General features: G+C 47.2%; 1 protein-coding gene across 3 annotated transcripts in view; it reads left to right on the top strand.

Annotated features, from left to right (window-relative positions):
• SRRD (SRR1 domain containing) overlaps window positions 1–26,418 on the top strand; it is a 646,159-nt gene that overhangs the window by 375,155 nt on the left and 244,586 nt on the right. For all 3 annotated transcript variants that reach the window (XM_069619374.1, XM_069619375.1, XM_069619376.1), the window contains one exon: window positions 12,113–12,211. In XM_069619374.1, the coding sequence (XP_069475475.1) occupies window positions 12,113–12,211 (99 nt within the window). The remainder of the gene's footprint in view (window positions 1–12,112; window positions 12,212–26,418) is intronic.

Raw genomic sequence — 26,418 nt, 5'->3', positions numbered from 1 at the left:
CACAAACATTTTTTTAAAGTTATGAACTGTTTGTAACTAACCTTTTTTTGTTTTTTTTTCTTTGCACCTTTTTTGACTCGACCTTCAACATCTGCACGCTGTAGCTCCGATTCGTTTCCGCATGTCCTCCCTTCCTCTTGCGCTGCAACGACTATATTTTCTGTATCCGCATAGAGAGCACGGAATGAGGCTCCATCGTCTCCCTGAAACATAGTACTTTCATTACTATGTATCAAAATATTGTTAGCATAAAACACACGTGAGGACGAACACACAGGTACATCTCAATAGCCAAACACGATTTAAACATTGTGTGCAACAATCAAACGACAAGTATTCGACCAGTGATGATCTATTTCGATGGAACTGTCAGTATCCATACCTCTGGCTCTGCATGGACTGCCATGAATGGTTGTATTGGAGAGGAGGCATCCGCATCTCCCTGAAACACAGTACTTGTATTAGTATGCTTTTCAATATTGGAAACACAACACACACTTGGGGTCGACGGCACAGGTACATATAAAGAGATAACCACAAATGATGCATTGTCCAAAAGAATCAAGGAAAATCCAAATATGATCACATTTCATCGACTTATTTCAACGATTCCTTTACATCTGCATCATCTAAATGAGATATTGTGATTGTGGTGGAAGCTCCGTCGTCTCCCTGAAACACAGTACTTGGATTAGTATGGTTTTCAATATTGGAAACATAACACACACTTGGGGTCGAACGCACAGGTACATATAAAGAGATAACCGCAAATGATGCATTGTCCAAAAGAATCAAGGAAAATCTAAATATGATCACATTTCATCGACTTTTTTCAACAAATTATTTACATCTGCATCATCTAAATGAGATGTTGTGATTGTGGTGGAAGCTGCGTCGTCTCCCTGAAACACAGTGATTGGATTAGTATGGTTTTCAATATTGGAAACATAACACACACTTGGGGTCGAACGCACAGGTACATATAAAGAGATAACCGCAAATGATGCATTGTCCAAAAGAATCAAGGAAAATCTAAATATGATCACATTTCATCGACTTTTTTCAACAAATTATTTACATCTGCATCATCTAAATTGGATGTTGTGATTGTAGTGGAAGCTTCGTCGTCTCCCTGAAACACAGCACTTGTGTTAATAGGGAAGAAAGTATAGCAAATGGAATCACGTTATATGATCACGCATGATGGAGCTGTCATTATCCATACCTCGTGTTGCTGAAGAATATCTATGGATGTTGCAAATGTAGTGCGCACTTCCGAAAGCTGTTGAGCCGATTCGTATATGCATGGTCCCGCTTCCACTTCCCCTGGAATTACTTGAATGTCAGGCTCTGCATCAAGTGCAGGGGTTGACGCTCCATCAACTGCCTGAAACATAGTACTTGCATTAGTGAGGGTTACAATAGTGAAAACATAACACACACCTAGGGTCGACAGCACAGGTACATATCAACGGCTAACCACGAATGAAACATTGTGTAGAACAATCAAACGACAAGAATTCCAGCTCTGATGATGACGCTCGATGGAGCTGTCAGTATCCATACCTCCTGTTGTTGAAGAACATCTAGAAATGTTGTAGATGTGGCGGACGCTTTGCATCTCCCTGAAAGACAGTACTTGCATTAGTATGGATAACACTAATTATAACCGAAAACAAACACCAGTGGACAATAACTAAGGTGTATATCAATTGGAAAGCACTAACCAAACATTCGGTAAAATGATTACACGATAAAATAAAAATATTACTTGACATGCATAAAACAGGTCTGTAGCGGATTAGCCTAGTAAGATTACCTGATACGCGCTAGAAGTGGTTGATAACTGCGACCACGTCAAGGATGTAGAATGTTCTTGCTTCAGATTCAAGGGATAGGCAAGAAGTTGTAAAGGTAAATTAATGATTGATAATGAAATGCCAATATTAAAAATAGCCATGTAAGGCGACAGAATACTTGTAAAATGCTCAATACAGCACAGTTCCCTGTTCCCATATATATACATTGTGTTTGTGGGTTATGAAATCGAAAAAGAATATATTGGTAAATGTCATTATTCAAAAAACTATACAATCATATGAATATCGAAATTATTACAAGGGATTGAACACCTACAATATCAATTAATCCGTTCGGATACCTACACACTACCGCAAGGCCTAAAGCTAAATCCGGACACTTGACTCACCGGTGGCGGAATGTGGACGAATAGAGTGGGAATAGCGTTTTCGAGCAATTTCCGTGTCGTTCGCTGTTTATTCTTCTTTGTTACTCAAGATGTTGTGTACATGTCCAAGGAAAAGTGCCGGCTGCAGATGCGGTATCGATCACCCCTCTTGTCCTGTAAGACTTGTTGGACTCTACTTTCTAGCTCATCCAGTGGATATCCGCAATGTCTGACCCATTCTCTTATTCCATCAACAGTTTTCAGGAATACATGCATTGTAGTGCCTTCAGATTTCGCATGGGTCTTCGAAGGGCAACCGCTAATCGAACAGGCAGGCATTGTTGATCAATCTGAAAACATTATTATACAATCTTCAAGAATAAAGATTTGATACAAAAGTAAATGAATCATACAATGATCAATGCAAGGTTTGTTTTGGTCGCAGGAACTATACCAGTTCATTATGTGCGGCTTAGTATTTGCATAGGTTGCATAAATAGATCTATTGTTAGCATAGCAATGGAAATTCAAGTCAATAGCAATGAGACCAATGAACATAGCACTATTGGGTACTCTACTCGCAAATAGATAGAAATTTAAAAATCTGCGAAATATGACCAGGATACATGGCCTTACCTTGACCAACAAACAGTTGGATTCAGCAAGCAGAGCAGTATGTTGCGGGAGAAAAGGTGGATGGCCACAGGTAACGCACTGATGGGTATGCTCGAAGCGTTCACAGAAGTTCACGGATAGCACGACGACGAGCATATTAGCATAGATCTCAGTGGTTCCCAGGTAGCACTTTCAGGAGTTGACTTGCAAAGCACAAAGATGTTCTCATGAGACATATCGAGTGGTTTTTAAAGTATTAGAAACTGGGGTGTGTTTGTGAATGATTGACGTATGTATGTCGTGGTATTAGGGGGGCGGCCTGCTTCAAGGGGAGGCCTGACTGGAGACACGGGGTCTGACGAGGCCATGTGACCGATGGCCCCTTGGCGTGGGACACCTTTTGAAGTGTACATGTAGTTTGGCACCTTGGCCTTTTGCGCCCCTGACAGCCCCCCATGCCAGCGCGCTTCCACCGGCGCGAACCGCCTTTGATACAGGGGGGTGGGATGGATGGGCCTGGGGCGTGCAGATAAGGCACAGGAAGACTGCTGAATGGAGACACACTTATGTGGATTGCAGGGGGGCGGCCTGCCTCAGGGGAGGCCTGCCTGGAGACACAGGGTCTGAGGAGACCATGTGAACAATGGCCCTTTGGCGTGGGACACCTTTTGAAGTGTACATGTAGTTTGGCACCTTGGCCTTTCGCGCCCCTGACAGCCCCCCATGCCAGCGCGCATCCACCGGCGCAAACCGCCTTTGACACAGGTGGTGGGATGGATGGGCCTGGTGTCATGATCTCTGCTTTCAAAAGGTCAGGGTTTTCCCAACTCCCTTGGAAGCAGATCCATAACCCAGGTTCCGAGTGCCAACCAGTCCCATTTGGGACCTTTTGGACCCAGTCCTGGCGCCAGTGGCACCAGGCTCATAAATATGCCCAGTCCCAGCGCTGGAAGCGCCGGGCTCATAATGCTTGGGTGGACTTACCTGCAGCAGACCATGCTGCTTACTTGCCTGCCAGTTGAGTCTCTGATCCTCTTCTGTTTGGAACTACTTTTCCTGTTGGGTGGGGCAGGAGCCACTCCCTAGATTCAGAACACTGGAACTCTTCTGGAAAGCAGGAACTCTTTTCTTACCTAGGCGTGGCTGTGGAAGGAGACACCTAAGCAGTACAGGAGGCTATTTAAACCACACCAGATGGATGAATCTTGCTTTGCGTTATTCTGCATCCTCAGCAGCAGAACGCTCATCGTGTCTTCTGCATCTGATCCTGGGCCTAAGGAAAAAGGCTTACCATTCTGAATACAGTCTTCAGCAACACCTATAAAGACAAGAAAGAACAGGTTAGCATTACGGTCTTCAGTGACAGCTCTTCACTTACCTGGTCCATCGGCTGTCACCAACGCCTCGCGCTGCATTCCGGCATCTGAAAGACAAAGGCTTACCTACTCTTCGTGCGCTCCGGAGGTCTTCACACTGCATTCCGGCATCTGAAAGACAAAAGCTTACCAATCTTCGCACGCTCCGGAGGCCTTCGGCGCTGCATCCCGCATCTGAAAGACAAAACAAGGTGCGTTTAAAGACATTGGGGAACTTTAATACTCACGTGCCATTACTCCTTTCCACATCTAACCCAGTGGGTATTCCGGCACCCTGCAGCCGCCCCGAACTTGTACCTGCAAAATAAAAAGACAGTTAGAGCGCATCGTGAAGCAGGCAACAAGCGCTTACTTACGTGCTTCCAGGCGCTTCTATTCATCACACGGGCTCCATCTTCAACTCACTTCAGCCCGCCATCCGCCATCGCCGGAACCCTGCAAAACAAGAGACATCATTACTAAAGACTTTAAAGACATTAGAATTACTCAAAACCTACCGTTCGTGCAGTAAACGACGGACAGCAGTTCTCTGAAGTCAAGAGGCCTGCTCCCCTTATCCAGTGAAGAAACTGGTTACAGCACCCTGCCTCGAGGCAGATGGAGAGCACGGCGTTCACTTACCTAAGGTGAGAGCGTTAACCTTTGGGGTTCTACAGGAGGAGAGAAAGGGAAGAAGAGAGAGACATTCAATAACCCAGTTCATTAATCCCACATTTTCTATCTGCAGACATCTTACCCTTCGAGCCAGACATACAGTGCACAGAGGTCCAGCCCAAAGAGCCAGCCGTGTGTTACACATCACCTTTGAAGATACGGTATACGCCCAGTCAAAACCGGCGCCTCTACGGGAATCAGGTGAGCGTAACACCTGGGGCGTGCAGATAAGGCACAGGAAGACTGCTGAATGGAGACACACTTATGTGGATTGCAGGGGGGCGGCCTGCCTCAGGGGGAGGCCTGCCTGGAGACACAGGGTCTGAGGAGACCATGTGAACAATGGCCCTTTGGCGTGGGACACCTTTTGAAGTGTACATGTAGTTTGGCACCTTGGCCTTTCGCGCCCCTGACAGCCCCCCATGCCAGCGCGCATCCACCGGCGCGAACCGCCTTTGATACAGGGGGGTGGGATGGATGGGCCTGGGGCGTGCAGATAAGGCACAGGAAGACTGCTGAATGGAGACACACTTATGTGGATTGCAGGGGGGCGGCCTGCCTCAGGGGAGGCCTGCCTGGAGACACGGGGTCTGAGGAGACCATGTGAACAGTGGCCCCTTGGCGTGGGACACCTTTTGAAGTGTACATGTAGTTTGGCACCTTGGCCTTTCGCGCCCCTGACAGCCCGCCATGCCAGCGCGCATCCACCGGCGCGAACCGCCTTTATATCAATATATAGTATATCGCCTTTATGTCAATGATAGTATATCATTGCTTATCAATAACAAATGCAACATACCGGAGATTCTTGTGAGCACAGACCCACACTTCAACCGGTGTATTATAGTGGTCAAGACCCTAAGGCCTGTATAATCCAATGGTAATTGTTAGTATAGAAATATGTGTGACTTTTATAGAGACATAAACTACTGAAAGACTTTGAACAAGTGTTATTTAGTGCATGCATTATCGAGAATGTTATGTTAGCTTAGATAGATAGTGACCACCCTGCTTCACAGCGACCAGACCTTCACCCATTCGGAGCACAGATCTCTGACGTCCATCCTTGAATGGAGACACACTTGATTCATTTAAAAAAATCGAAACAAACGTTGTTAAAATATATGTGGTGTTTTATTTTGTATCTTATTTTCATGACACAAAAATACAAGACTTTAAAGATTATACAGGTCAGGTTGCAGCACAGCGAGAGAAAATCCCCTGTACTGACCGCTGTCACTCGGGAACGTTTCTCTAATGGCACGAACGGCACAGGCGGGTATCACTCTTCGAACGTTGTGTCCAAGCCTCCCGTGGAGCCACCATTGAAAGGAACGATAGGCCACCAGCCTGTACCACCTGTGAAAAGGAATGAAACAAACTGTTTTTAAATGACCAAGATAAGTTTAATAAACGTTTGTTGTCAATGACAATTCTTGTAACTAATGGCATTCTGCACGGACAAATGCTATCTAGACAATGCACACTATTGAACGACTTACATGCGTTACAATGATATGTAGATGTAATTTTGGATACAGTAGAAGATCATGAAATAGGAGTGGCATGACAAGCAGAGTATACTTACTCGTTACTCGGATTACGAGGACGAACAGTTGCGCAAAGTTCGTGCGTAAGCACCATCATTATTCTCAACACGGCCCGTGTGAGGCAGGCTGCCCTGAAGTCTGGCAGCTTGGTGATGCATTGCGGTCGTGGCTCGCCTTCCGAAATGTAGGCCAGGCATCCCGAGTTTTCTCGGCAGCAGCAGTTCACGTCCTCAGTTGGCATTAGCTCGCACCGATTGCATGTGCACCAGGTGGAGACGCCGTCCATTCGACTAGGCCCAGGCTCTTCATCTGTTGATTCGTCCTGCCAACTGCCGTCCGAATCCCCATCGTTTTCGCGTGCTTCCCTTTCCAGTAGTTCCTCCTCGGTATACTCGGGCTCGTACATGTAGGGAATTATTGTAGCCATTGTGTGTTAAACAAACTAAAATAATTTATAGCGGTGGTACTGGTATCTGTTCACACGGGCTACAAGTGGCGAAGGTAGCTGACCAGAGCACTGAAACGAGTCACAGAATACTCAAAGTAACACAGAGAGAGGAATGGAATCGAAAATCTGCTGCTGTGTGTTGTGAAACGGTCTGTTTATACTTATTGAGGAAAGAGGCGTCCTGCCATTTCCATGGCGACACGTCATTAGCTGAAGCGCAGCGAGTGTTGACACGAGACGTGCTTTGGCGTTGGGAAATGGGCGGTACGAGTCTGCTGATGACAGGCTCAGGGGCGGGAGAATTGATTTAGTGCCGCAAAAGCAGGTCAGCCAGGGCGATCGGGGAAAAGATAGAATTATCAGAAAATGGCAGCTCCCTGGTGCTTGTTTTCGCGTGCATTTAATGGACAAAAACTCGGGTAAGGTCCATAGGAAAGTTTTCTAAAATCGAGCCACTTAGGCTTAAAAAAACATGGCCGACCCGTAGGAACAATAAACATTTTTACTAGACCATGCCTTTAAGTACAACCATTTAAAAAAGGAGGGTATTAAGAGACACATTGATACCAGGGGGATTGGATGAATGGGTGGTTGGTTCTCAAAGATGCTAATTTGACAATTCAAATTCACAACCTCCATCAGAATTTCCTTCAATTTGTGTGGGACAACAAGAAATGGAGATTTGTTTTCCTTCCATTTGACTTGTCATCAGTCCCTTCATGTTTCGGCAAGATAATGAAATTGGTGGTGGCAGCTCTCAGACAGCGGGGCATTTGGCTTATCTATCTGAATTGCTTTTTGTTGATGTCCCCGTCCAGACAGATGGCGGTTCTGCGCCTGCACATCACAGTAATGCTCTTAGACATCTGGCCTTAGTAATAAATTGGAAAGAAAATCTCTTCCTTCTCCGTGTCAGAATGCAGATTTTCTGGGGTTCCACATAGATACGATTCAGGCCTCTTACCAACTTCCCTAATCCATAATTGTAACCATCGGGAAGTAAATCAGGTTGTTGTTAGCAGCACAATTTATTTCACTGAGGACCTGAGCACTTATTGTGGGTCCTATCTGCATCAGTTCAAGCAATCGTCTGTGGCCTCTTCATTATCAGGCTTTGCAGAGATTGAAGGCTCTTCACCTCAGGAAATGCCTCTGCCACTTGGACAAGATTCACCTCTCTGTCGAGGCCAGGGCCGGAACTCCAATGGCAGTTAAATCACACACAAGTTTGGAACTGCAAAGCGATCTTTGTGATGTCCCCAGGTCTCGTTATGGAATCAGATGCCTGTCTTTTGGGCTTGGCAGCACCTTGCAGGTAGATCGTGAAAGTGGGGAATTGAACACTGCGCAGGAGAAGGAACTGCACATCAGTTGTTTGTAATTGGTGGTTGGTTCCTTTGCCCTAGAGAGTCTGGCAAAGGGCCAGGTTGATTGTTGCATCCTTTTGAGACTGAACAACATTTAATGGTTCAATACATCTGCATTACAGGGGTGGCATGGCTGTTAATAATTCTTGGCAGAGATAGCAAAGGAATTTTGCCATTTTTGTCTGGACTGATAGATTGTGCTTCAAGCAGAATATCTGACTGGTCTACAAACACCTTTGCCCCCATTAATAAATGCTTGTGGGCTCCCGTAGAGGTACACCTATTTATGCCTCACTGAAAACTTCATTTTTTTTTGTTTTGTTTGAGCACAGACCTGTAGGCAGTGGACTAGAATGTCTTTCAACAGACTTGGACGAACATTAGGGATTAGGCTGCCCTCAGTTCCTCATGATACCGAGACTAATTCGACTAGTCACATGTTCAGATTCTCCCGCTTTGGCCATATTATTCTTGTTGTCTGGCTTTTGGAGATGTCCTTCAATGCCCACCATCTTCTTCCAATGTTTCCTCTTGTTTTCGTGGGCCTAAACAGGCCTTGCACTCGTGTTTTACAATTGTGCATTCTGCTAGTGGTGTGAAGAATTGGAGGGGCTCCTGGCAAGTCAAAGACCTTTTAGCATCCGCTTTTTCTATTGTCAGGGAATCCTGGGCACCCGGTTCCTCCAAAGGTTATTGCTTGGCTTGAGGAGCATACATTTGTTGGTGTGTCGGGGAGATCATTGGATCCAATTACAGCACATCCCGTAGAGGTGGTACATTATGTATGTAATTTGTTTTATCAAGATAAAGCATTGCACACTTTTAATCTATATAAATCAGCTATTTCAGCCAGACATGAGTTTGTGGATATGACGTGGATTGGTTTGTCATCTTCACAAGGGGATTCAATTAATGAAAGCACTGTGCTCTAAGTTCATGGCCCTGTTGGATGTTAATGTGGTGTTCTATTTGTTACTATCATGGCCATCAGATAAAATGTTGACTTTAAAAGAGTTTTCTGCAAAATTCACCATGATGCTTCTCATTGCCTTCAGAAGAGTTTCAGACGCCAAGATTTTAGATGTTACCAGTAGTTTTTTTTTGTCTTTTGACATTTGTTTCAGTATCATTTCACGGTTGGCTTCAATAACTTCTAGACTGAAGGACGGTTCAAGGGTTTTCATTTTACAAATGGGAAACATTACACTCTTTATTGTGTTTAGGGTTAAGGCAGGATACACTAATGGGCTTCCGTCTCTCTGCAACCTGTAGACTCCCTCCACACTAGCACAGGCATCCCTAAACCCTAGGCTTTCCAACTAGCGATCAGTAGCACCTACTATCTAATGCTGGATGTCAGTGAGGGCCTAAAGGTAAAAGCCTAGTCTGTCTAGCTCCCTCCTGGGATTTTCTAGTGATCCCCTGACCTACCACTACACCAGGATTTCTCAATAGGAACTGATGGTTCAAATGAGTCATGGTTCACCCTCTCTCTGTCACTCTCCTCTCCCTGATCATACTACTCGCTCTATTCTACTTTCTTCTTCTCCCTTCCTGTCTCACACCCTCTGTCTTCCCACTCTCTCTTATGTCCCTCTGATGATCACACTCCTTCTCTATGATTTTCTTTCCTCGCCCCTCTCTTCTTTTCTCCTCCTCCACTCCATTTGACTCCGCTCCACACTCTACTCTCCCTGCTTTATTCTTCTTTATTCTTCCCTTTCCACACCTCTCTCCTACACACAACCTCTTATCTATGCCTCTATGCCCTAATCTTGCTACACTTTCTCCACCTCTTCCAACTACCTCCCCCTCCTGCTTCACTTCAACCTCACCACTACTGCCTTGTAGTCACTCCACATCATCCTACCATACACTCACTCTATCACTCACTCTAATTTGCAACTACACGTTTCCCTCTATCTCTAGCTTTTGTTCTTACTTTCTTACTCACATTTTACACACCCCTTTCCCACACTACACTGTTCCACACAACCAATATCTTACCTTCAATCTCTCTATACTAAAACAGCCTCTGCCTCTGTCTCCACCTGATCCACCTCTTCTGCTCCTGACCGCAACAGAAAACCTTCCAATCTCCTCTTTGCCAGCTGGGCTGTTATGGCTGAGCCGTCCCTCTTCCTGACTCCCATGCCCCCCCTCCCCTTAGTCACATGTTTCCCCTTGGCCACTTTGTGGTTTTTCTTTTCCCATGGTTTGGGTTACGTAGGTGTAAAGCTTTAAGAAACTCTCTTAGCTGCTCTCCGTTTTCAGTCTGCTTTTGCAATGTAGCAGCCAGGTGCTTAGGCCTCTCATTTTCCTTGTGGTTTTGCTCAAGTGCTGGTGAGTTTGGCCTCCAATTCTGTTTGGGAAGGATGTATGTGTGTCTCCTGCTACCCTGCAGTCCCTTCTCACTCCCAGTTCTTTTTCTGTTGTCCCACCATTCCCCTCGGGCCCATCTAGGGTTGGTAGGTCAGCTTTTGGGTATCTCATCTCTGTTTGGCAAGAAACCTCCCATTCTATTCCATTCCATTTCTGTTCTCGTTTCCATTCCCCCGTTTCTGGCCTAGGTTTTCTTGTTTGCACCCAATTGCATTCTGGGAGTTGCTGTCCTGAAAAAGACAAGTGAGAACTTTGGCCAGAAATAGAACTTTTGACAGAGGGTGGTACCCACATTAACATACGAGGCATGTTAAGTATTTCAAGGGACATGGGGCCCAAAACACCACTCCACCACCTCTAGAACAGGGCTGGCTCTGACATTCACACTTGTAGGCTGCCTGCCCTAGATCAGGAGTCGTCCCTGTTCTCTCCGACAGGGTCCAGTCCCAAACTCCTTCACAATCACCATATTTAAACAATTTACTTATGAGTCAGTTAATTATCCTACTTTCCTGATCAAGAGAAATTGTGTCATTTAATGTTTAAAGCAGTTTGAACAAGCCAGACCCAATCATGCACATCTGTTTTTGTCTTTTAATAAACCCTTTGGCCCTGTTTCTTCCCCTCCCCTCGGTAGGTGGGTTTGCTGGGTCAAGTCCCTCTATGGTAGTGATGTTTCCCTTTTCTGTGCCGACTCTTATAGGGGAGCCGTGGCATCAACATCCTGTGTCCAGAGTTCCCACATTCGATGATCGTCTGATTGGTCCAGGCGATTCCTCCTTGAAAGCGTTTTTCTTTGCGCCCATTCTGCATGCTACACAAGTATTTGTGGATGCTTTTTGAACATGCAAACTCGCAGCCTCTGTCTTGATGTAAAAGACAATATTCTTAGCCAGCTGTACATGAACGTCGCAATTTTAATATAGAGACGGAGGTGTTGATGTTCCAACCCTTGTTTTCCCTTCCCGCGTTTATTTTGTTTTATTCATAGTCAATACATTACGACGGCTTTACTGACGTCAATTGGGTGAGCCAATCTGTTTGGAGGTGATCATTAACGGATGGATCCAGTTCCGAGACAGTTGTCTTTCTTCACATTCCATTTAGTTGACAAGCTTTTCTGGATGAGCAAAAAGTGGAGAAGCTTTTTTTTTGCTAAGGAGTTGATCAGCACGGGATTGATTAACGGCACCTAGAAATATGCTATGAGCGTTGAAGATGTTCTTTTCTCTAGTTTTATTCAAAGGTAACCCTTTCTTTCTTTGCTTTTGATAGTTTTCAGTAAAGAAGACACTGCAAATCTATGCCTCTTAATCCTTATTAAAATTGTTATTTTCATACACAGGTAGATAATAAAATAGGCATTGTTGCAGACTAAAACAAAGTTTTTCAGAAGCATTTTTTGAGTCGGCCTCCTGTTCACATTATATTTGACATTTCTTTCACCTCCAATACAGCAGAGGTTGATTATTTATGTAAACATGCTTGGGTTTGTACTATGCAACATCTAAAACATGTGTTTCTTCACACAGATTCAGAAATGTCACTGCCATGTTTTTGATCCATTATTTTCGGGCCCTGAAATTGAAGTGCTAAAGACTCTGGGCCTTTCTGTCATACTGGAAAATGAGGTGAGGAAACCAAAAGGATGGAAGTATGCATAGACATCTTTAGACTGTATTTTAGTTAAATGTGAAATAAGCATCCGACTTGTGTGACATTTTTATGTATGGTATCATGCTTCAATTTGTTTGGTTATCACAGCAAATTGCAGTGACGGTGAAATAAAAAGGCGCATGAATTGGTACAAGTGCCTTGCGATTTTGGTCTGCTTATCTGCCGTGAACTGTGCCTTATTCACCATTTTCAAGCTTGTTCCACATTGACTAATCCTCAAACGCCAATACTGAGCTCATATTGGCCAAAAGAACGCGATTCATTCAATGTATTGACTGCTTCAACGTGTTTCCCGCCTCCGTATAAGGGAGCACTATATCTTAGGAACCCAGCGCATTGCTAAGAGTGCCTTGTGAGTGCTGTCGGCGTTGGAAGCGGAGCGGCTGACTAAGTGCTCAATAAGCGACACTCATTGCAGTGTGATGTACTATCTTCGAAGTGGCAGCAAAAAGATGAATTCGATGCCGAAATGTCAGCTGCTGTGAATCTCCCCCTCCCTCTATCCCTGGGGGAGTGTCGATCGTCGGCGTCTTTGGGGACTCAGCTGGACTCTTTGCCTAGTAATGACCTACAGGGGGGAAAAGTATAAAAATAAGATAACAGCCCCCTTTGCGGCAACATGATCTCCTAACGTTGAGGAGATTCAATCGAGAGTTAATTCCAACTTTGCAGCCTCGGATGAACTTTTTACTTTGGAGACCTGTGCTGGAGATGGGGGGGCCTTCAGTGTTGAACTCCCCCTCATCAACCACACGAGCGGGGTCCATAGACTTGAGCTCTCTTGACACTCCTGCGGACCGGAGCTTATTGTCGAACTTACCGAAGCAGAATGGATGCTATTCTCTGGGGTCAGACTCCTTTTCACCTTCTTCGGACTCACCGCTGATCCCCGTCCCCCCCAGCCACCAAATGTTTGTCTGCGGCTCTGAGGAGAATGGATGACTGTATTGGTGATGGCCAAGATGGCCTTTTGATTTAAATCAAGCAAGTACTTTGGGCATTGGTGTCTTTATAGGAGGACCTATACAGAGAAACCAAGGCCAATTCATTTAGAATCCTTATTGGTTAAGTTTGACACTATAAAAATGCATATTGCTGTCAAGGAATTTTTATTCAAACAAAAGAATGACTCTATTCTTAAGAGTTCTACCGACACTGTGAATCCACAGGTTTCGCACAGCCAGGCACGTTCGGGGATCTTTGAGCATGCCCATGTCTCTGGTGGCTTCCCATTGCATAATGACCAGCATCGGGTTTTAGTTAATGAGCAAGTTGGTGCCAACAGGATTGCCTTATATGGCTCCTCTTATATCCAGTACAGGTATTCCTCTGTCAGGGTTGTCTAGGGTGTCGGTAACGTCTATAGAGGTTCAGACCGTACCCAATGAGGAGGTGGTGCCAACAGTGGAAGTCATCAACATAGATGACGATCCAATTGTTGAAGTGCTGGATGTTGTCATTGAGCAGCCGGATCATTGGCTAGGAAGGCTAAAAATAGTTCCTTGAACCAGTCCAACAAACAGGCCAAGTGCAATTGTTTACGCTCTGTTTGCGTGCAGCCCTCGGTTAAGGCAATCCTGGCTTATTCCTCTTGTCCAGTAACTGCAGCAAATCCCTCTGGGTATGGCATGTGTAGGGACTCACTGTTGCCTGTTGTATTTGCAGAAGAGGAGGCAGTGGATTCTACTGGTGATTTAGTGCTCATTACTGAGGCAGTAAATTCATCATCTGGGGTCGCAATGGCTAACTCCATCGAACAGCTCTCTGGTGTGGAAGCCCCAAATTCTAATTTGGTAATGGAGCGTCCCCAGCAGGTGCCCTTTGGACTATTACAGTTCCTGTGATGGCACAAAACAAGGGTTTGGGTCCTTCTGTAAGGAACTCAGAGTGGCAACAGTAAAGACAGACACAAGTGATCACAGTTCAAGGGTTTTTATTAAACTGTATAAATGGGTGAGAAAAAGGCCCATCTAAACCTAAATGTAAGATGGGAGCAAGCTATGACCATCAAATAATAATGAGGCAGTCCTAGTGGCGTCTTGGCAAACAAAGAGGGCCTCTACAAAAAAAAGAAATATTGCCAATGCTTACCGCTAAGTTACAAAATAGTGTGGGGATAATATTAATCAGAAAAGAAAGAAGTGTTCTCTAAATGATAGGTCAGGATGGTGTGGCTGGGGTCTCTTGCCCACGTTTTTAGCACGGCACAAGGACGGGACTCCTGAGCACAGCACATCCTGGCCCTCGCCAGCACGAGGTCTGTGGCCAAGTCTCTTTCACACAGTCTCTTGCCTCAGAAGACCTGATGTGCCATAAACAGCAAACAAAAAGTTCCTTCAGTAACTCTTCACAGGGCGATTTCGAAGGGATTGTGTCCTCCGACGTATTCCTTATCTTAGATAGAAATCCTTCAGCTTTGCTGGCCTCGGAAAATTTTTTCGCCAGAGGGCGCTGCGCGTCGATGATCGCCGAGTCGATGACCCTCGACGGCCTCCGTGCCGACGTCGACGTCATCCTGCCTATAAAGGCCGCGCGCAGCGTCCGTTGCTCAGTTCCGTTTTTCCGCGCTTCGTTGTGCCTCGGAACACCGTTGCTCAGTTCTCGTCAAGATAACGTATATAATAACTACTATTTACCTCGATATCGATGGCATCCTCCTCCGACCCGACGACCCCTCGGTCCGGTTTCAAAAAGTGCCGAGACTGCGGGAAGAAAATGTCGTTGACGGACCCTCACAGGGTCTGTTTGTGGTGTCTGGGAATCACGCACCAGAGTTCGGAGTGTGAGGAATGCCTTTCCATGACGGCGAAAGCCTTGAAGGAGCGTAGGGGGAAGCTCGAGAGAGGTAGGTCAACTTTAACTTCCTCGAAAGCTTCTTCGGTAGAGTCGAGACGTTCGTCTCCTCACCATAAAAAACACTCTCGATCTAGATCACGAAGTGGCTCCCACCACTCGTCGACATCGAGACACTCGAAGAAGAGACGTAGGAGATCCCCTTCGTCATCTTCGTCGAGTTCTCCTGAGAGAGTTCATTGCCCCACAAAACGCAGCTCGCAAGCTGAGTGGGAGGAATTCAGGAAAAAGATGCTAAGCGTCTTCGAGAAAGCGGCCTCGTCCCCCTCGAAGACAGCTGAGGGTGATACCCCGGGTAAAAAACCCAAAAAATCTAAACGCCGCGAGTCGCAGTACACGGCGGAAAAGTCAACCCGAAAGCGCCTCGAGCCATCGGGAGATAAAGCATCATCGACGCCATCGTCGAAAACTCCTTCGAAACAGAGGTCGGCGCCATCGACGCCGTTGTCGAAGGATTCATCGGCGCATCAGTCGATCGAGTCGACGCCGACGTCGACGCCGATATCGACGCCGGTGAAGGAAATAACCACGGCTACTCCACAGCCAACGGTTAGACAAAAGACCTCCGACTCGACGCCGAGAACGTCGACGTCGTTCTCGAGCAGGACTCCGATCCTTTCGAGTTCTTCGAGGCCTAGTACACATTTCTCGACGCTTTTCACGGCGCCTTCGAGTACTTTCACGTCGGTGTCGACGACATCGACGTTTTCAAGGCCTGTGATGATGGCTCCTTCTGCATTGGAAATGGGGTTTATACCATTCCAAAAACCAATGTATCCCCCTTTAACCTCGATTTTTGAGGAAAGGGAGGATTCAGACCAAGATATTGATTTACAGAGGACCACATCACCAGAGCCAGAGACTTTCGCCTCTGAGGAAGGAAGATTAAAAAATCTTCAGGATGCACTTCAGGAAGCTAGTGGCTTGGACACTTCTCCTGAAGCAGAATTTATCAAACCAGACCCAGGAGAACATGCGGAGACTCCATATAGAGCTCTGATGTCTAGAATCATAGAATTTATGGGTTGGTCTGCACCTTCTCCTGCCTTTCAGCAGGATGACCTCACTGACATACTGGACAAGGGCCCACAGGAGGATCCTGTGGTTCCATTTCACTCTGCTCTACAGAGAAGGATTTTGACAAACTGGGAAACGCCAGAAATTATCCCGGCAGTAAATAAAAAACTGTCAACAAAATACAGGGTGGCTAGTTCTGACCCTGAATATTTGTCAAAACACCCTACTCCTGAGAGCTTGGTTGTACAGGCTGCAACCTCATCAGGCAGCACATCTGCATACCCCACTGCTCCGCAGGATAGGGATGACAAAAAGTATGATGCCATGGCTAAGAAGGTTTTTTTCTGCCTGTAGCATGGCGTTAAAGTCTATTAACGCGACCTGTACGCTCGCTAGGTTCAGCCACACCCTTTGGGAGTGCGCTTCATCAGCGGCTGACTGCCTCCAAGAAGGAGAGGAAAGGGACGCATTTTTAAACATCATCAGGGATGGTAAAGATGCGATGTGCGAGACCCTACAAACTGGCCTAGATTCTGCTGACAGTATCAGCAGGGCCATGGCGGCAAGTACCACAATCCGCAGGCATGCGTGGTTGAGGAAGTCTGGTTTTGCCTCTGACGTGCAGACCAGGCTTTTGAATATGCCCTTTGACGGTTCTACCCTCTTTGGAAAGAAGGCGGATGACAGTTTGGAGAAACTGCAAACGTCCAAGGCAGCAGCCAAGTCATTGGGAGCTGCTATCCGTCAGAATACCTTTCGTCCTTCGGGATCATCGTGGAGAGGACGGTCCTTTCGTTACTATTCCTCATATGGAAGGGGCAGGGGACGACCGGCTCAAAGAGGCCAAGGAAGATTTACCCGTGGTGGACGGGGTAGGGGAAAGAAAGCCGCACCCGCAGGAGCAGGAGCCACTTTACCTTCGGCAACTGCATCAGCCGCTTCAAAACCACTCTGAGGTCTCCCCTCACAGAACACCAGTAGGGGGCAGGTTAACTCACCATCTGACGGAATGGCAGGCTATTACGTCAGATGCTTGGGCTCTGGAGACAGTGTCCCAAGGTTACTGCCTGCCCTTCCTACATATCCCTCAGAGTCATCCACCGGGGAACAACCCTTTGAAGCTTCCAGATCCGCTCCTCTTGCAGGAGGTTTTAGACCTGCTAGAGAAAGGTGCCATAGAACTGGTACCTGTAGCGGAAAGGAACAAGGGTTGGTACTCCCCCTACTTCATAATACCGAAGAAGGACGGAGGACTGAGACCCATCTTAGACTTACGGGAATTGAACAAATTCCTCCGAAAGGACAAGTTCAAGATGGTGACTCTCTCTCAGATCCTTCAGGCCCTCCAGCTTCAGGACTGGTTGGTATCTCTAGACCTCCAGGACGCTTATTTCCATGTGCCGATCCATCCCAGGCACAGGAGATACCTGAGGTTCGCAATTGGCAGCTCTCATTATCAATTTCGAGTTCTGCCATTTGGGCTAACCTCCGCCCCGAGGGTCTTTACCAAGCTAATGTCGGTTGTGGCTGCAAGTCTAAGGAGGGAAGGGATTCATGTCTACCCTTACCTAGACGATTGGTTGATCAGAGCTGTATCTTCGGAACAGGCTCAGAGACAACTAGATTATGTTTGCCACTTCCTTCACAAGCTGGGCTTCTCCCTCAATTTAAAGAAGTCACAGATGATACCATCACAGAGACTCCAATTCATTGGAGCAGTCCTGGACACTTCCCTGGGAAAAGCCTTGCCACCAGAGGTGAGGGCTCGAGATATTCTGCAGATGGTCATCAGATTTCAGAATGCCCAATATCTCCCAGCCTACGACTTTCTGAGGTTGCTAGGCCTCATGGCATCCTGCATATTCCTCGTGCCGGAGGCTCGCCTGAGAATGAGATCCCTCCAGTGGGCACTGAGAACTCAGTGGTCACAGTTCTCAGGAAGGATGACAGATCTCCTTCGGATCCCGGTCAAAGTAGCCCGAGACCTTCAGTGGTGGGCCTGTCGGGAGAACATCCTGAAAGGAGAAATGTTTTGGCAACCATGGCCGGAGATAACAGTAGTCACGGATGCCTCACTCACGGGGTGGGGAGCTCACGCCAACGACTTGACCATCAGCGGTCGTTGGTCTCCATCGGAGTCCAAACTACATATCAACCTGTTGGAGCTGAGAGCCATCAGACTAGCGCTGAAGGCTTTTCTGCCGTCTGTACGGGGAAGAAACGTCCTAATAATGACGGACAATACAGTGGCCATGCACTACCTCAACAAAAGAGGAGGCGTAGGCTCACTACCACTGTGCAGAGAGGCGATGCAGCTCTGGTTTTGGGCAATTCAGGAAGGAATCTCTCTATCGGCAATTCACCTAGCCGGAGAGAAGAACTTGACAGCGGACGCTCTGAGCAGGCAGAGCACAGTCTCTCACGAGTGGGAGATAGCTCAGGAAGTCCTTCAAGAGATCTTCGCCCTTTGGGGAACCCCTCAAGTGGATCTGTTCGCCACCAGTATCAACAGGAAGTGCGACAGATTTTGCTCAAGGGAATTTCCCCCGAGAGGAGCTCTAGGAGATGCGTTCGTAGTGGACTGGGAGTTCCCACTTCTGTACGCGTTCCCTCCGGTCCCTGTCATTCCTCAAATGATCAGGAGGTTGAGAAGGTTTCGGAAGACCATGATCCTAATTGCCCCGGATTGGGCCAGGAGAACGTGGTACCCGGACCTTCTAGACATGTCCATCTGCCCTCCAATTCGACTGCCATACAGAGAGGATCTTCTCTCGCAGAAGGAAGGTCAGGTTCTCCATCCAGCCATCAAGACCCTCAACCTTCACGCTTGGTGTCTGAAAGGTTGAGGTACAAGGATTGGGACCTTCCGGATGATGTTATGGAGGTGTTGCTTTCGGCCAGAAGGCCGGCAACTAAAACTCTATACCGCTGCCGTTGGAACAAATTTTGCAGCTGGTGCAGAGAAAAGAATATTGAACCCTTTTCTTGTGGTACACCTATGGTGTTGTCATTCTTACTTTACCTGGCTAATTCAGGCCTACAGGTTGGCACAATTAAGGGCTATCTCGCAGCGCTATCAATCTTTAAGCGCACTGCAGAGGAGCCTTCATACTTCAAAATTCCATTGGTAATACAATACCTAAAAGGATTAACTAATGTTTATCCCCCGAAACCTTTTCAAGTTCCCTTATGGGATTTAAACCTAATTTTAAACTTCCTAAAGGGTGCCCCTTTTGAACCACTACACTCTTGTTCATTGAAGCTTCTCACCCTCAAAACTGTTTTGCTAATAGCATTGACATCTGCTAGAAGGGTTAGCGAGTTGCAAGCCTTATCGTGTAAACCTCCACATACAATCTTTTACAAGGACAAAGTTGTTCTTCAGGTGAAGCCTAACTTCCTCCCGAAGGTAGTCTCGGAGTTTCACATCACTCAGAAGATTATATTACCTTCTTTCTACCCTCCTCCTCATCCGGGGAAGGAGGAAGAGAGACTGCACAGGCTGGACCCTAAGCGAGCCTTGAGCTTCTATATCAGCAGATTGGCTAAGATCAGACAAGCAGACCAACTCTTTGTAGGTTATGCAGGACATAAGTTGGGCCTTCCAATAACAAAACAAACCATCTCCAGATGGATTATTTTAGCCATTCTGGAGTGCTACAAATTGGCAGGAAAGGAGCCTCCTCAAAATCTAAGGGCTCATTCTACCAGGGGTATCGCAACATCCTCAGCCCTTCAAAGAGGGGTGCCAATTCGAGATATATGTGCGGCTGCCACATGGTCGTCCGCACATACATTTACCAAATTCTATAGCCTGGATTCCTCCTCTAGTCAAGAAACTAGATTCGGCAAGGCTGTGTTACACTCTGTCCATTCTGGAAGGGTAACATAACTTTTATTACTCCCGCCTCCAGTCACAATACCACTGCTATGGGAGTCTATCTAAGATAAGGAATACGTCGGAGGACACAATCCCTTCGAAGAACTAGTTACTCTTACCTTGTAACGTTCTTTCGATGGGATGTTCCTCCGACGTATTCCTTATCGACCCTCCCATCCATCCCCGCAGTATGACTTCCTGTGGGTTTGCAGCCTATGCTCCTTCAAGGTGATTAGTCTAATCCAAAAACATTACTGGGGACTACAAAACGGAACTGAGCAACGGACGCTGCGCGCGGCCTTTATAGGCAGGATGACGTCGACGTCGGCACGGAGGCCGTCGAGGGTCATCGACTCGGCGATCATCGACGCGCAGCGCCCTCTGGCGAAAAAATTTTCCGAGGCCAGCAAAGCTGAAGGATTTCTATCTAAGATAAGGAATACGTCGGAGGAACATCCCATCGAAAGAACGTTACAAGGTAAGAGTAACTAGTTCTTCTCTTTGCCTTAGGATCTCTCTCTGCCAGGCTCCGATCATTCTTGTCGCATGGGCCTCCCTCAGTCGGATTCACTACAGGCTTCTTTTCACAATATCACAATTTGCAAGATTCGAGAGTATAATGTTTTAGACAATCATACACTGTGGACATCCCTCAATCGGGTTCACTCTTGTTGAATACACAGGGTTCACTCTTGTTGAATACACAGTTGACTTTGCTTTATCACAATGCAGATTTCACTTCCCTTTACTTTCCTTATTGTCAACATGTCAGAGACTTTCGATTGTACAAGGGGGTTGTCTTGACCCTTGTATGACCCCTCTGGCTCCTCACGCCGTCCTCTCCCTAGGGCCTCCTGGTACTTGTAGTTTCAACAAAGGGGAACCAGCCAGAGTGCTTCGAATGAGCGCCCACGTGGCGCCAGACCACTGTGTCCTTCAGTGGATTTTCTTTCAAGCTTAAACACACACACGTTCTTTGTTCACAAGTTCATACAATGTTGCTGTTCGCAACCTTGGGCTCAACACAGTCCAGTGTGCTCTCAGCTCTGTCCGACTCACCGGCTGTGCTGAACCCTTTGGCTTGTCTTGCCTCTGGAGTCCAGGACGGTACCACAGTAGCAAGTGTGCTTCCCCGTTTGCGTTATGCTGGAGGCCCCCGTGCACAGTTGACATCTGTTACAACACACGGCAGCTGTAAATCCCAGTCTTATGATTCTTTTCGCAGAGGCTTTGCAGGTCTGGGTTGAAAAGGGCAAGGGCACTTCCCTCCTTTTCTTCCTCTCAGGTCTCACCACCTTTCTTCTCAGTTTCATCTGCCGGTCCGGAATAGCTGCTTCCTCGTGCATTTGGCCTTGCTCATAGTGTGCTCTTGTGCTCTGCCTTTTATCCCTGTGGGGAAGGGAAAGGGTCATCAGGTGGGCGTAGTTATTGTCATTTGCCTGACTCTGCCTGACCCATGCATTGGGACATGTCAGTTAAACGGCTGTGGTGTTAGTCCATTGTCTTTCATGATGTAAGAAAGTGTTTGTGTCGGGAAAGGGGGTGGAGGAGTAGAGCTTCTAAATATCCTACTGGGTAAGATGGGGAAAAGTGGTACCGCGTCTCACCCTTCGGTGTCCCACTTTCTCTCCCCAAAGACCGCCCATCCAGATGAGCCTCCCCCACTGCCCACCCCAGGAACTGGATCCAATAGGGATGCCGTGTCCTGACCTCCTGGATACAGATCTCCGGGTACTAGCGGGTGAGATACCTTCAGATTTCTCACACTTCCCACTCGACCAGTGAACCTTTGGTGGGTTCACTTCAGGCATAGCGAGTGCCAACTTTTACTAAAAATGTATCCGATGCGGCCTGGGAGTCTTTTCTAACTAATCCAGGTCTCTCCCAGGAACGCTCTGATAAAAATGAACAAGGGCGCTGTTCAAACAAGCGTTTTCCGATTGGTCCGCATGGTCTGAGTGTTATAGGAGCCATAAACCCTTGTCAGCGCTTTGAGGAAAGTCTTACCCCTCACCTACTTACCATTCTTAATGAAACCGTTATGCCTGACACTCAAGCAATAGTGCTGAATCAAAGGAACATATTAAGTCTCATGAGAGAGATTCCTGCCCTAGCTAATATCAATTCTAAAGACTTGGACAGGATCGATTTTATTGATCTTTATAGAACTGACCATTCAGTTATGTGTGTTAAATCGAAAATTGTGTACAACATCATTTGTAGGGAGTGTGAGAATTTGAGAGTGTTGTACATCAATCTTTTACCTTTTACTGGTCCAAGACTAGAGGGCAGTGGTCTTCCTGGGGACAAGAGGGGCTTGCCAGTAGCAAATCCAGTTACCCAGTCGAATGGTTGGGATACTCTGGAAACCCAGGTTCTCTCTTTTAAATGAAAAGTTACAGCCTCTGAAGCAAATCCTGATTGGTCTTGTTTATTGGGGGCTTCCTGTTGAGAACATGTGTTACCCAATTTATACTGTGGGCCAAAGTCTTTCTCTTGTATAAAAATTAACACCCAAGGACATTAACACCTTTTCAACAATATTATGTTATGAGGAGCCACTCACTTATTGTTCTCCAAGAAACCTGATTTAGGGCCCCCACCCCTCTTTTTGATGGCTACGTGGTGTTTTATGAGGGTGCTCGACAAACAGGGTGATTTTGGTCTCCCTTTGTTGACACTTGACATCGTCTCCGGAAGTCAGGAGACTTGTTAGTCCAGATATCTGCTTTGGTTTTATGGCCACACACATTGAGATCCGAAGGAAGGGTTATTTAGCTCTTTTAATTCTCAACGTGTATTGGTTTAAATCTCCTCGAAAACAAACTTGATCTAATTATGTCCTTTTTAAATGGATGGTCCATTGACTTTCCGCAGGGACACATCATATTGGCAAGAGACTTGAACTCGGACTGCTTATCATGCAGTGCGTTGTTAGACATCTGTGATTTGACAGGCCAGTTTAATTTAAAGTTGGTGAATGGGAAAAAGTGCCATGATGGGTTGTATGGTATGGGCCTGTTTCCTTTGAATGGGACGGTAGCTGGAGACATCCCCCCCCCCCCAGAGCACCTGGACTAACGGGTCATCCCATTCCACAATTGATTACATTTTTTAAGATAATTGGCTTCTTGAGATTTGCTCTCGGTTGGATAAGCCCTGATAGGCCCTGATTATGGCCTATTTTGATAACCTTATTTGGGGGTGTCTATGGTGGATAACGGTCCAACCAATATTCTTCCGAACTGTAGTGGTAATCGAGTCTCATAGACCGCCCCCTGACTCAGCGTTTAAATGATAACTTCATCCGATGCTGCGCTTTGACCTCACTGGAGTGGAAATTACATCATTTTTCAGTTGATAACTTGTGTTTTGTCCAAGATCTTATTGAAGACTGCTTACCTAGCGGAAAACCGAGCAGGGTTAGATCTAAGAAACACTGCCATGCCTATAATGATGATGAGTTAGTTTGTAGGAAAAGAGAAATGAGACGGTTCATCAGGCAAACTCGAAATAACAAGTAATTGTCTGTCCTGGAGAAAGATGTGCAGATTAAGAAATTTCACCAGTCCTATAAAAACTGGCTGCTTGACACCCATAATGGGAGATGCCAGGATGATGAGGAGGCTATGTTGATAGCCCTGTGTAATAAAAACTCCCAGTCCCTTTGGAGGCTCGTCAATGACATTGATCTTTCACACTCTACCTGTTTGTTGAATGCTGTTTCTGAGAAAGACTGGGCCCAACACTTCCATTCTCTGTGCAAAGCCTGGGGGATCCTCTTCTAACTTAATTGTACAGTCTAGTGGGAGGGCGTGGCTACATAGCTACGGAGTAGGATGCGGTCCGGAGGAGCTTCTGCTGATCCGCTCCTGATCCTGGACAGATGCATGCTTGGAAGCTGACAAACAAGAAGATATTGGCTCAACAGCAACGTAAACGCACGGTGCACATCGAGGTTGCAATCCCGGACGAAAACACCACACGAGAAAGCACTTACAGGCTGCAGAAGATTACGACTGGGAAACGGCAAAGAAACACAAGATGGCCGCCGTTACGAAACAACAAAGCAACCAAAGGTGAATTGGCATACACGGTAGGGAAAGCTGTGCTCCACCGCCACCGAAGAGCAGAGGGACCCCTGCTGTGAACAGTAGAGGAGTGGCATAAAGGAGAGGCCCCCGTTGTGACACGTGCCAAGCGGGCATGGGGGGGTGCTTCGGCTCCAGAGAACGCAACAAAGGAACCCGATGAAACGGACACCCACAGGCGCCCGGCCGGTGGGGAGGAAAATGCCCAGGCAGCCCCAGCGAAAACAACCTGAGGACCCCGGAGCAGTCACCCATGAAGTATCTTAGGAATCACACTACAAAAGGGATCGTGCTGCACGTGACCCGAACGGACCAGCACAGCGGGCCACAGGCAGACAAGAGGAGGCTGGGGAGGCAAGGTGAGCGTGCATGGTGAGAGCCAGACAGGGCTCTGAGTGGCGTGCAGCGCATTATACGGTACCGGCTGCAGTGGATGGTGCCCGTGTGACCCCGGTCCATGGAGCGTCACCATACATGCCAGCCCCGCTGGCCTACATACCGCCAAGGCCCTCCCTGCCCGGCCATAGTGAACGGGACCCCGGGAGGAATCCGGAGTTCCGAAAAGAGCCTCAACAAAAAGGGAAAGAACGGGCACATTGATCCCATCAAAGAAGGGCACACGGGGTGTCAATCACGGACTGGAGCACAACATAAACCCCCATATCCTAGGCCAAGAGGTGGGCAAACACAATACGCCACCAAAAGGAAGAACATGGCATCTGGTAGAGTCAATTTACAGATGCAAGATTGAGATATAAATGGAGTAGCCCGGTGATCATAAAGAGAAATGGCACCCCAAAACGCAGCGCAACGCATGAAGGGAGATGAACAAAGCACCATAGGCCAGAAGGCCGGCCACGCATTGAGCCCCACAGCAAATACGGAGGCGAGCTATAAGTGGCGTCATACTCAGGGCAGAGGTTATGGTGGACGCCCCGTAACGAAACAATAATCAGTGTAACTAGGCGCATTCCGCGCCTCCAAGTGGAAACTGACGAGGTACCTTGGCACGTACAGAGGTTGGCACAAATGTACTTGTAGAGGGCAACAGTAACCACCGTGGGAAGGCATAGCCCGGGACTCGGAAGAAAGGAAACTGACGAGGCTATGAATGGGCAGAATCCGAAGTGCATGGGCACTCAGTAAATTCACAACATTGGGCAGATTTGAAGCATAAACAGATCAGACCCACAGTGTACATTGGAAAGGAGGAAGTCGGGGGGCGTGGCTAACTAGCCACGGGATAAACTAGGAATCTCTGTGGCTCCTGCTGGCGAATTTGGCAATCCCCAGCACTCATGGATTCCACAGAGCCACAATAAACTGGCCCAGGCGAATGATAAGCTGGCAACAAAAGAACAGTCTACTGAACCATCAGCGAACACCAAAAGAGCAAAGAACATTACACGTTGAGACCACACTGGAATACTTAATCCAGCAACCTAGGTGCTTGTAGGGCATATTAACGCTCAGCTACTGCCCTGCAGTGAGCTTTATCACCCCAAGGCAGGCTGATCAGGATACGATCCCCAACCCCAAGCAGACCCGCAATCCGGGCCTTCGGATAGGCGAAGGGCACGCACGGACGATGGTGAGAATACGGATGGGCACACAACACAGATCCATATGAACTTGGAGCACAGAGCAACACATTGCACAAGAGGGGACACCCGGGCAAGGGCGTGCTTGAATGTTACAGTCTCACCAATACGGAAAGGGAAAACTGATGTGACTGAGCAATTGGGGCTAGAAGGATCAGGGAGACAGTGGGGATGCAAGCAGAAGCGAGGTAAAGACGGACCTGCAAAACACTGTCAAGGGTCCTCAGACATAAGTGTGCTGCCAGGACAACTGATGGTGCAGAACGTATTAGAAGATCGGAGATAAAGTGCTGGATCATGATCGTCACATACGCCTGAGCCCCACATATCTAGGGAAGCGCCGGGCCACACAGAAAATACGTGGAGGGGGAGAAATTGACAATATTCGATCAAAGAGATCCCTGCCGGTGCACTAGTGGGCTGAACTAACCCAAAACAGTAAGACAACCCTCGGCAGCGGTCTGATGCACTGAAGGGTGCCAAGATGGCTTAAAAATTACCAAAATCAAAAGGAAAACGAGCAACGTTGGAGGACACCCCAAGCAATGGAAAGGGCCAGGAAGAAAGACAGAAATACGCAACTGGACGCATGCCAGAGAGAAGTGACCAGCAAATCCTAGACGGAGTTGCAGACCTGAAGGCGGCCTGGGAAACCAACCTGGAGGCAGCCATGGGGGATCTTAAAACATCACTGGACCTCAAAATTGGAGCGGTGCAAG

This window comes from Ambystoma mexicanum, chromosome 10, assembly GCF_040938575.1.
Source record: "Ambystoma mexicanum isolate Mex_15411 chromosome 10, UKY_AmexF1_1, whole genome shotgun sequence".
NCBI classification, from domain to species: Eukaryota; Metazoa; Chordata; class Amphibia; order Caudata; family Ambystomatidae; genus Ambystoma; species Ambystoma mexicanum.
This window is presented reverse-complemented; position numbering and strand designations above follow the sequence as displayed.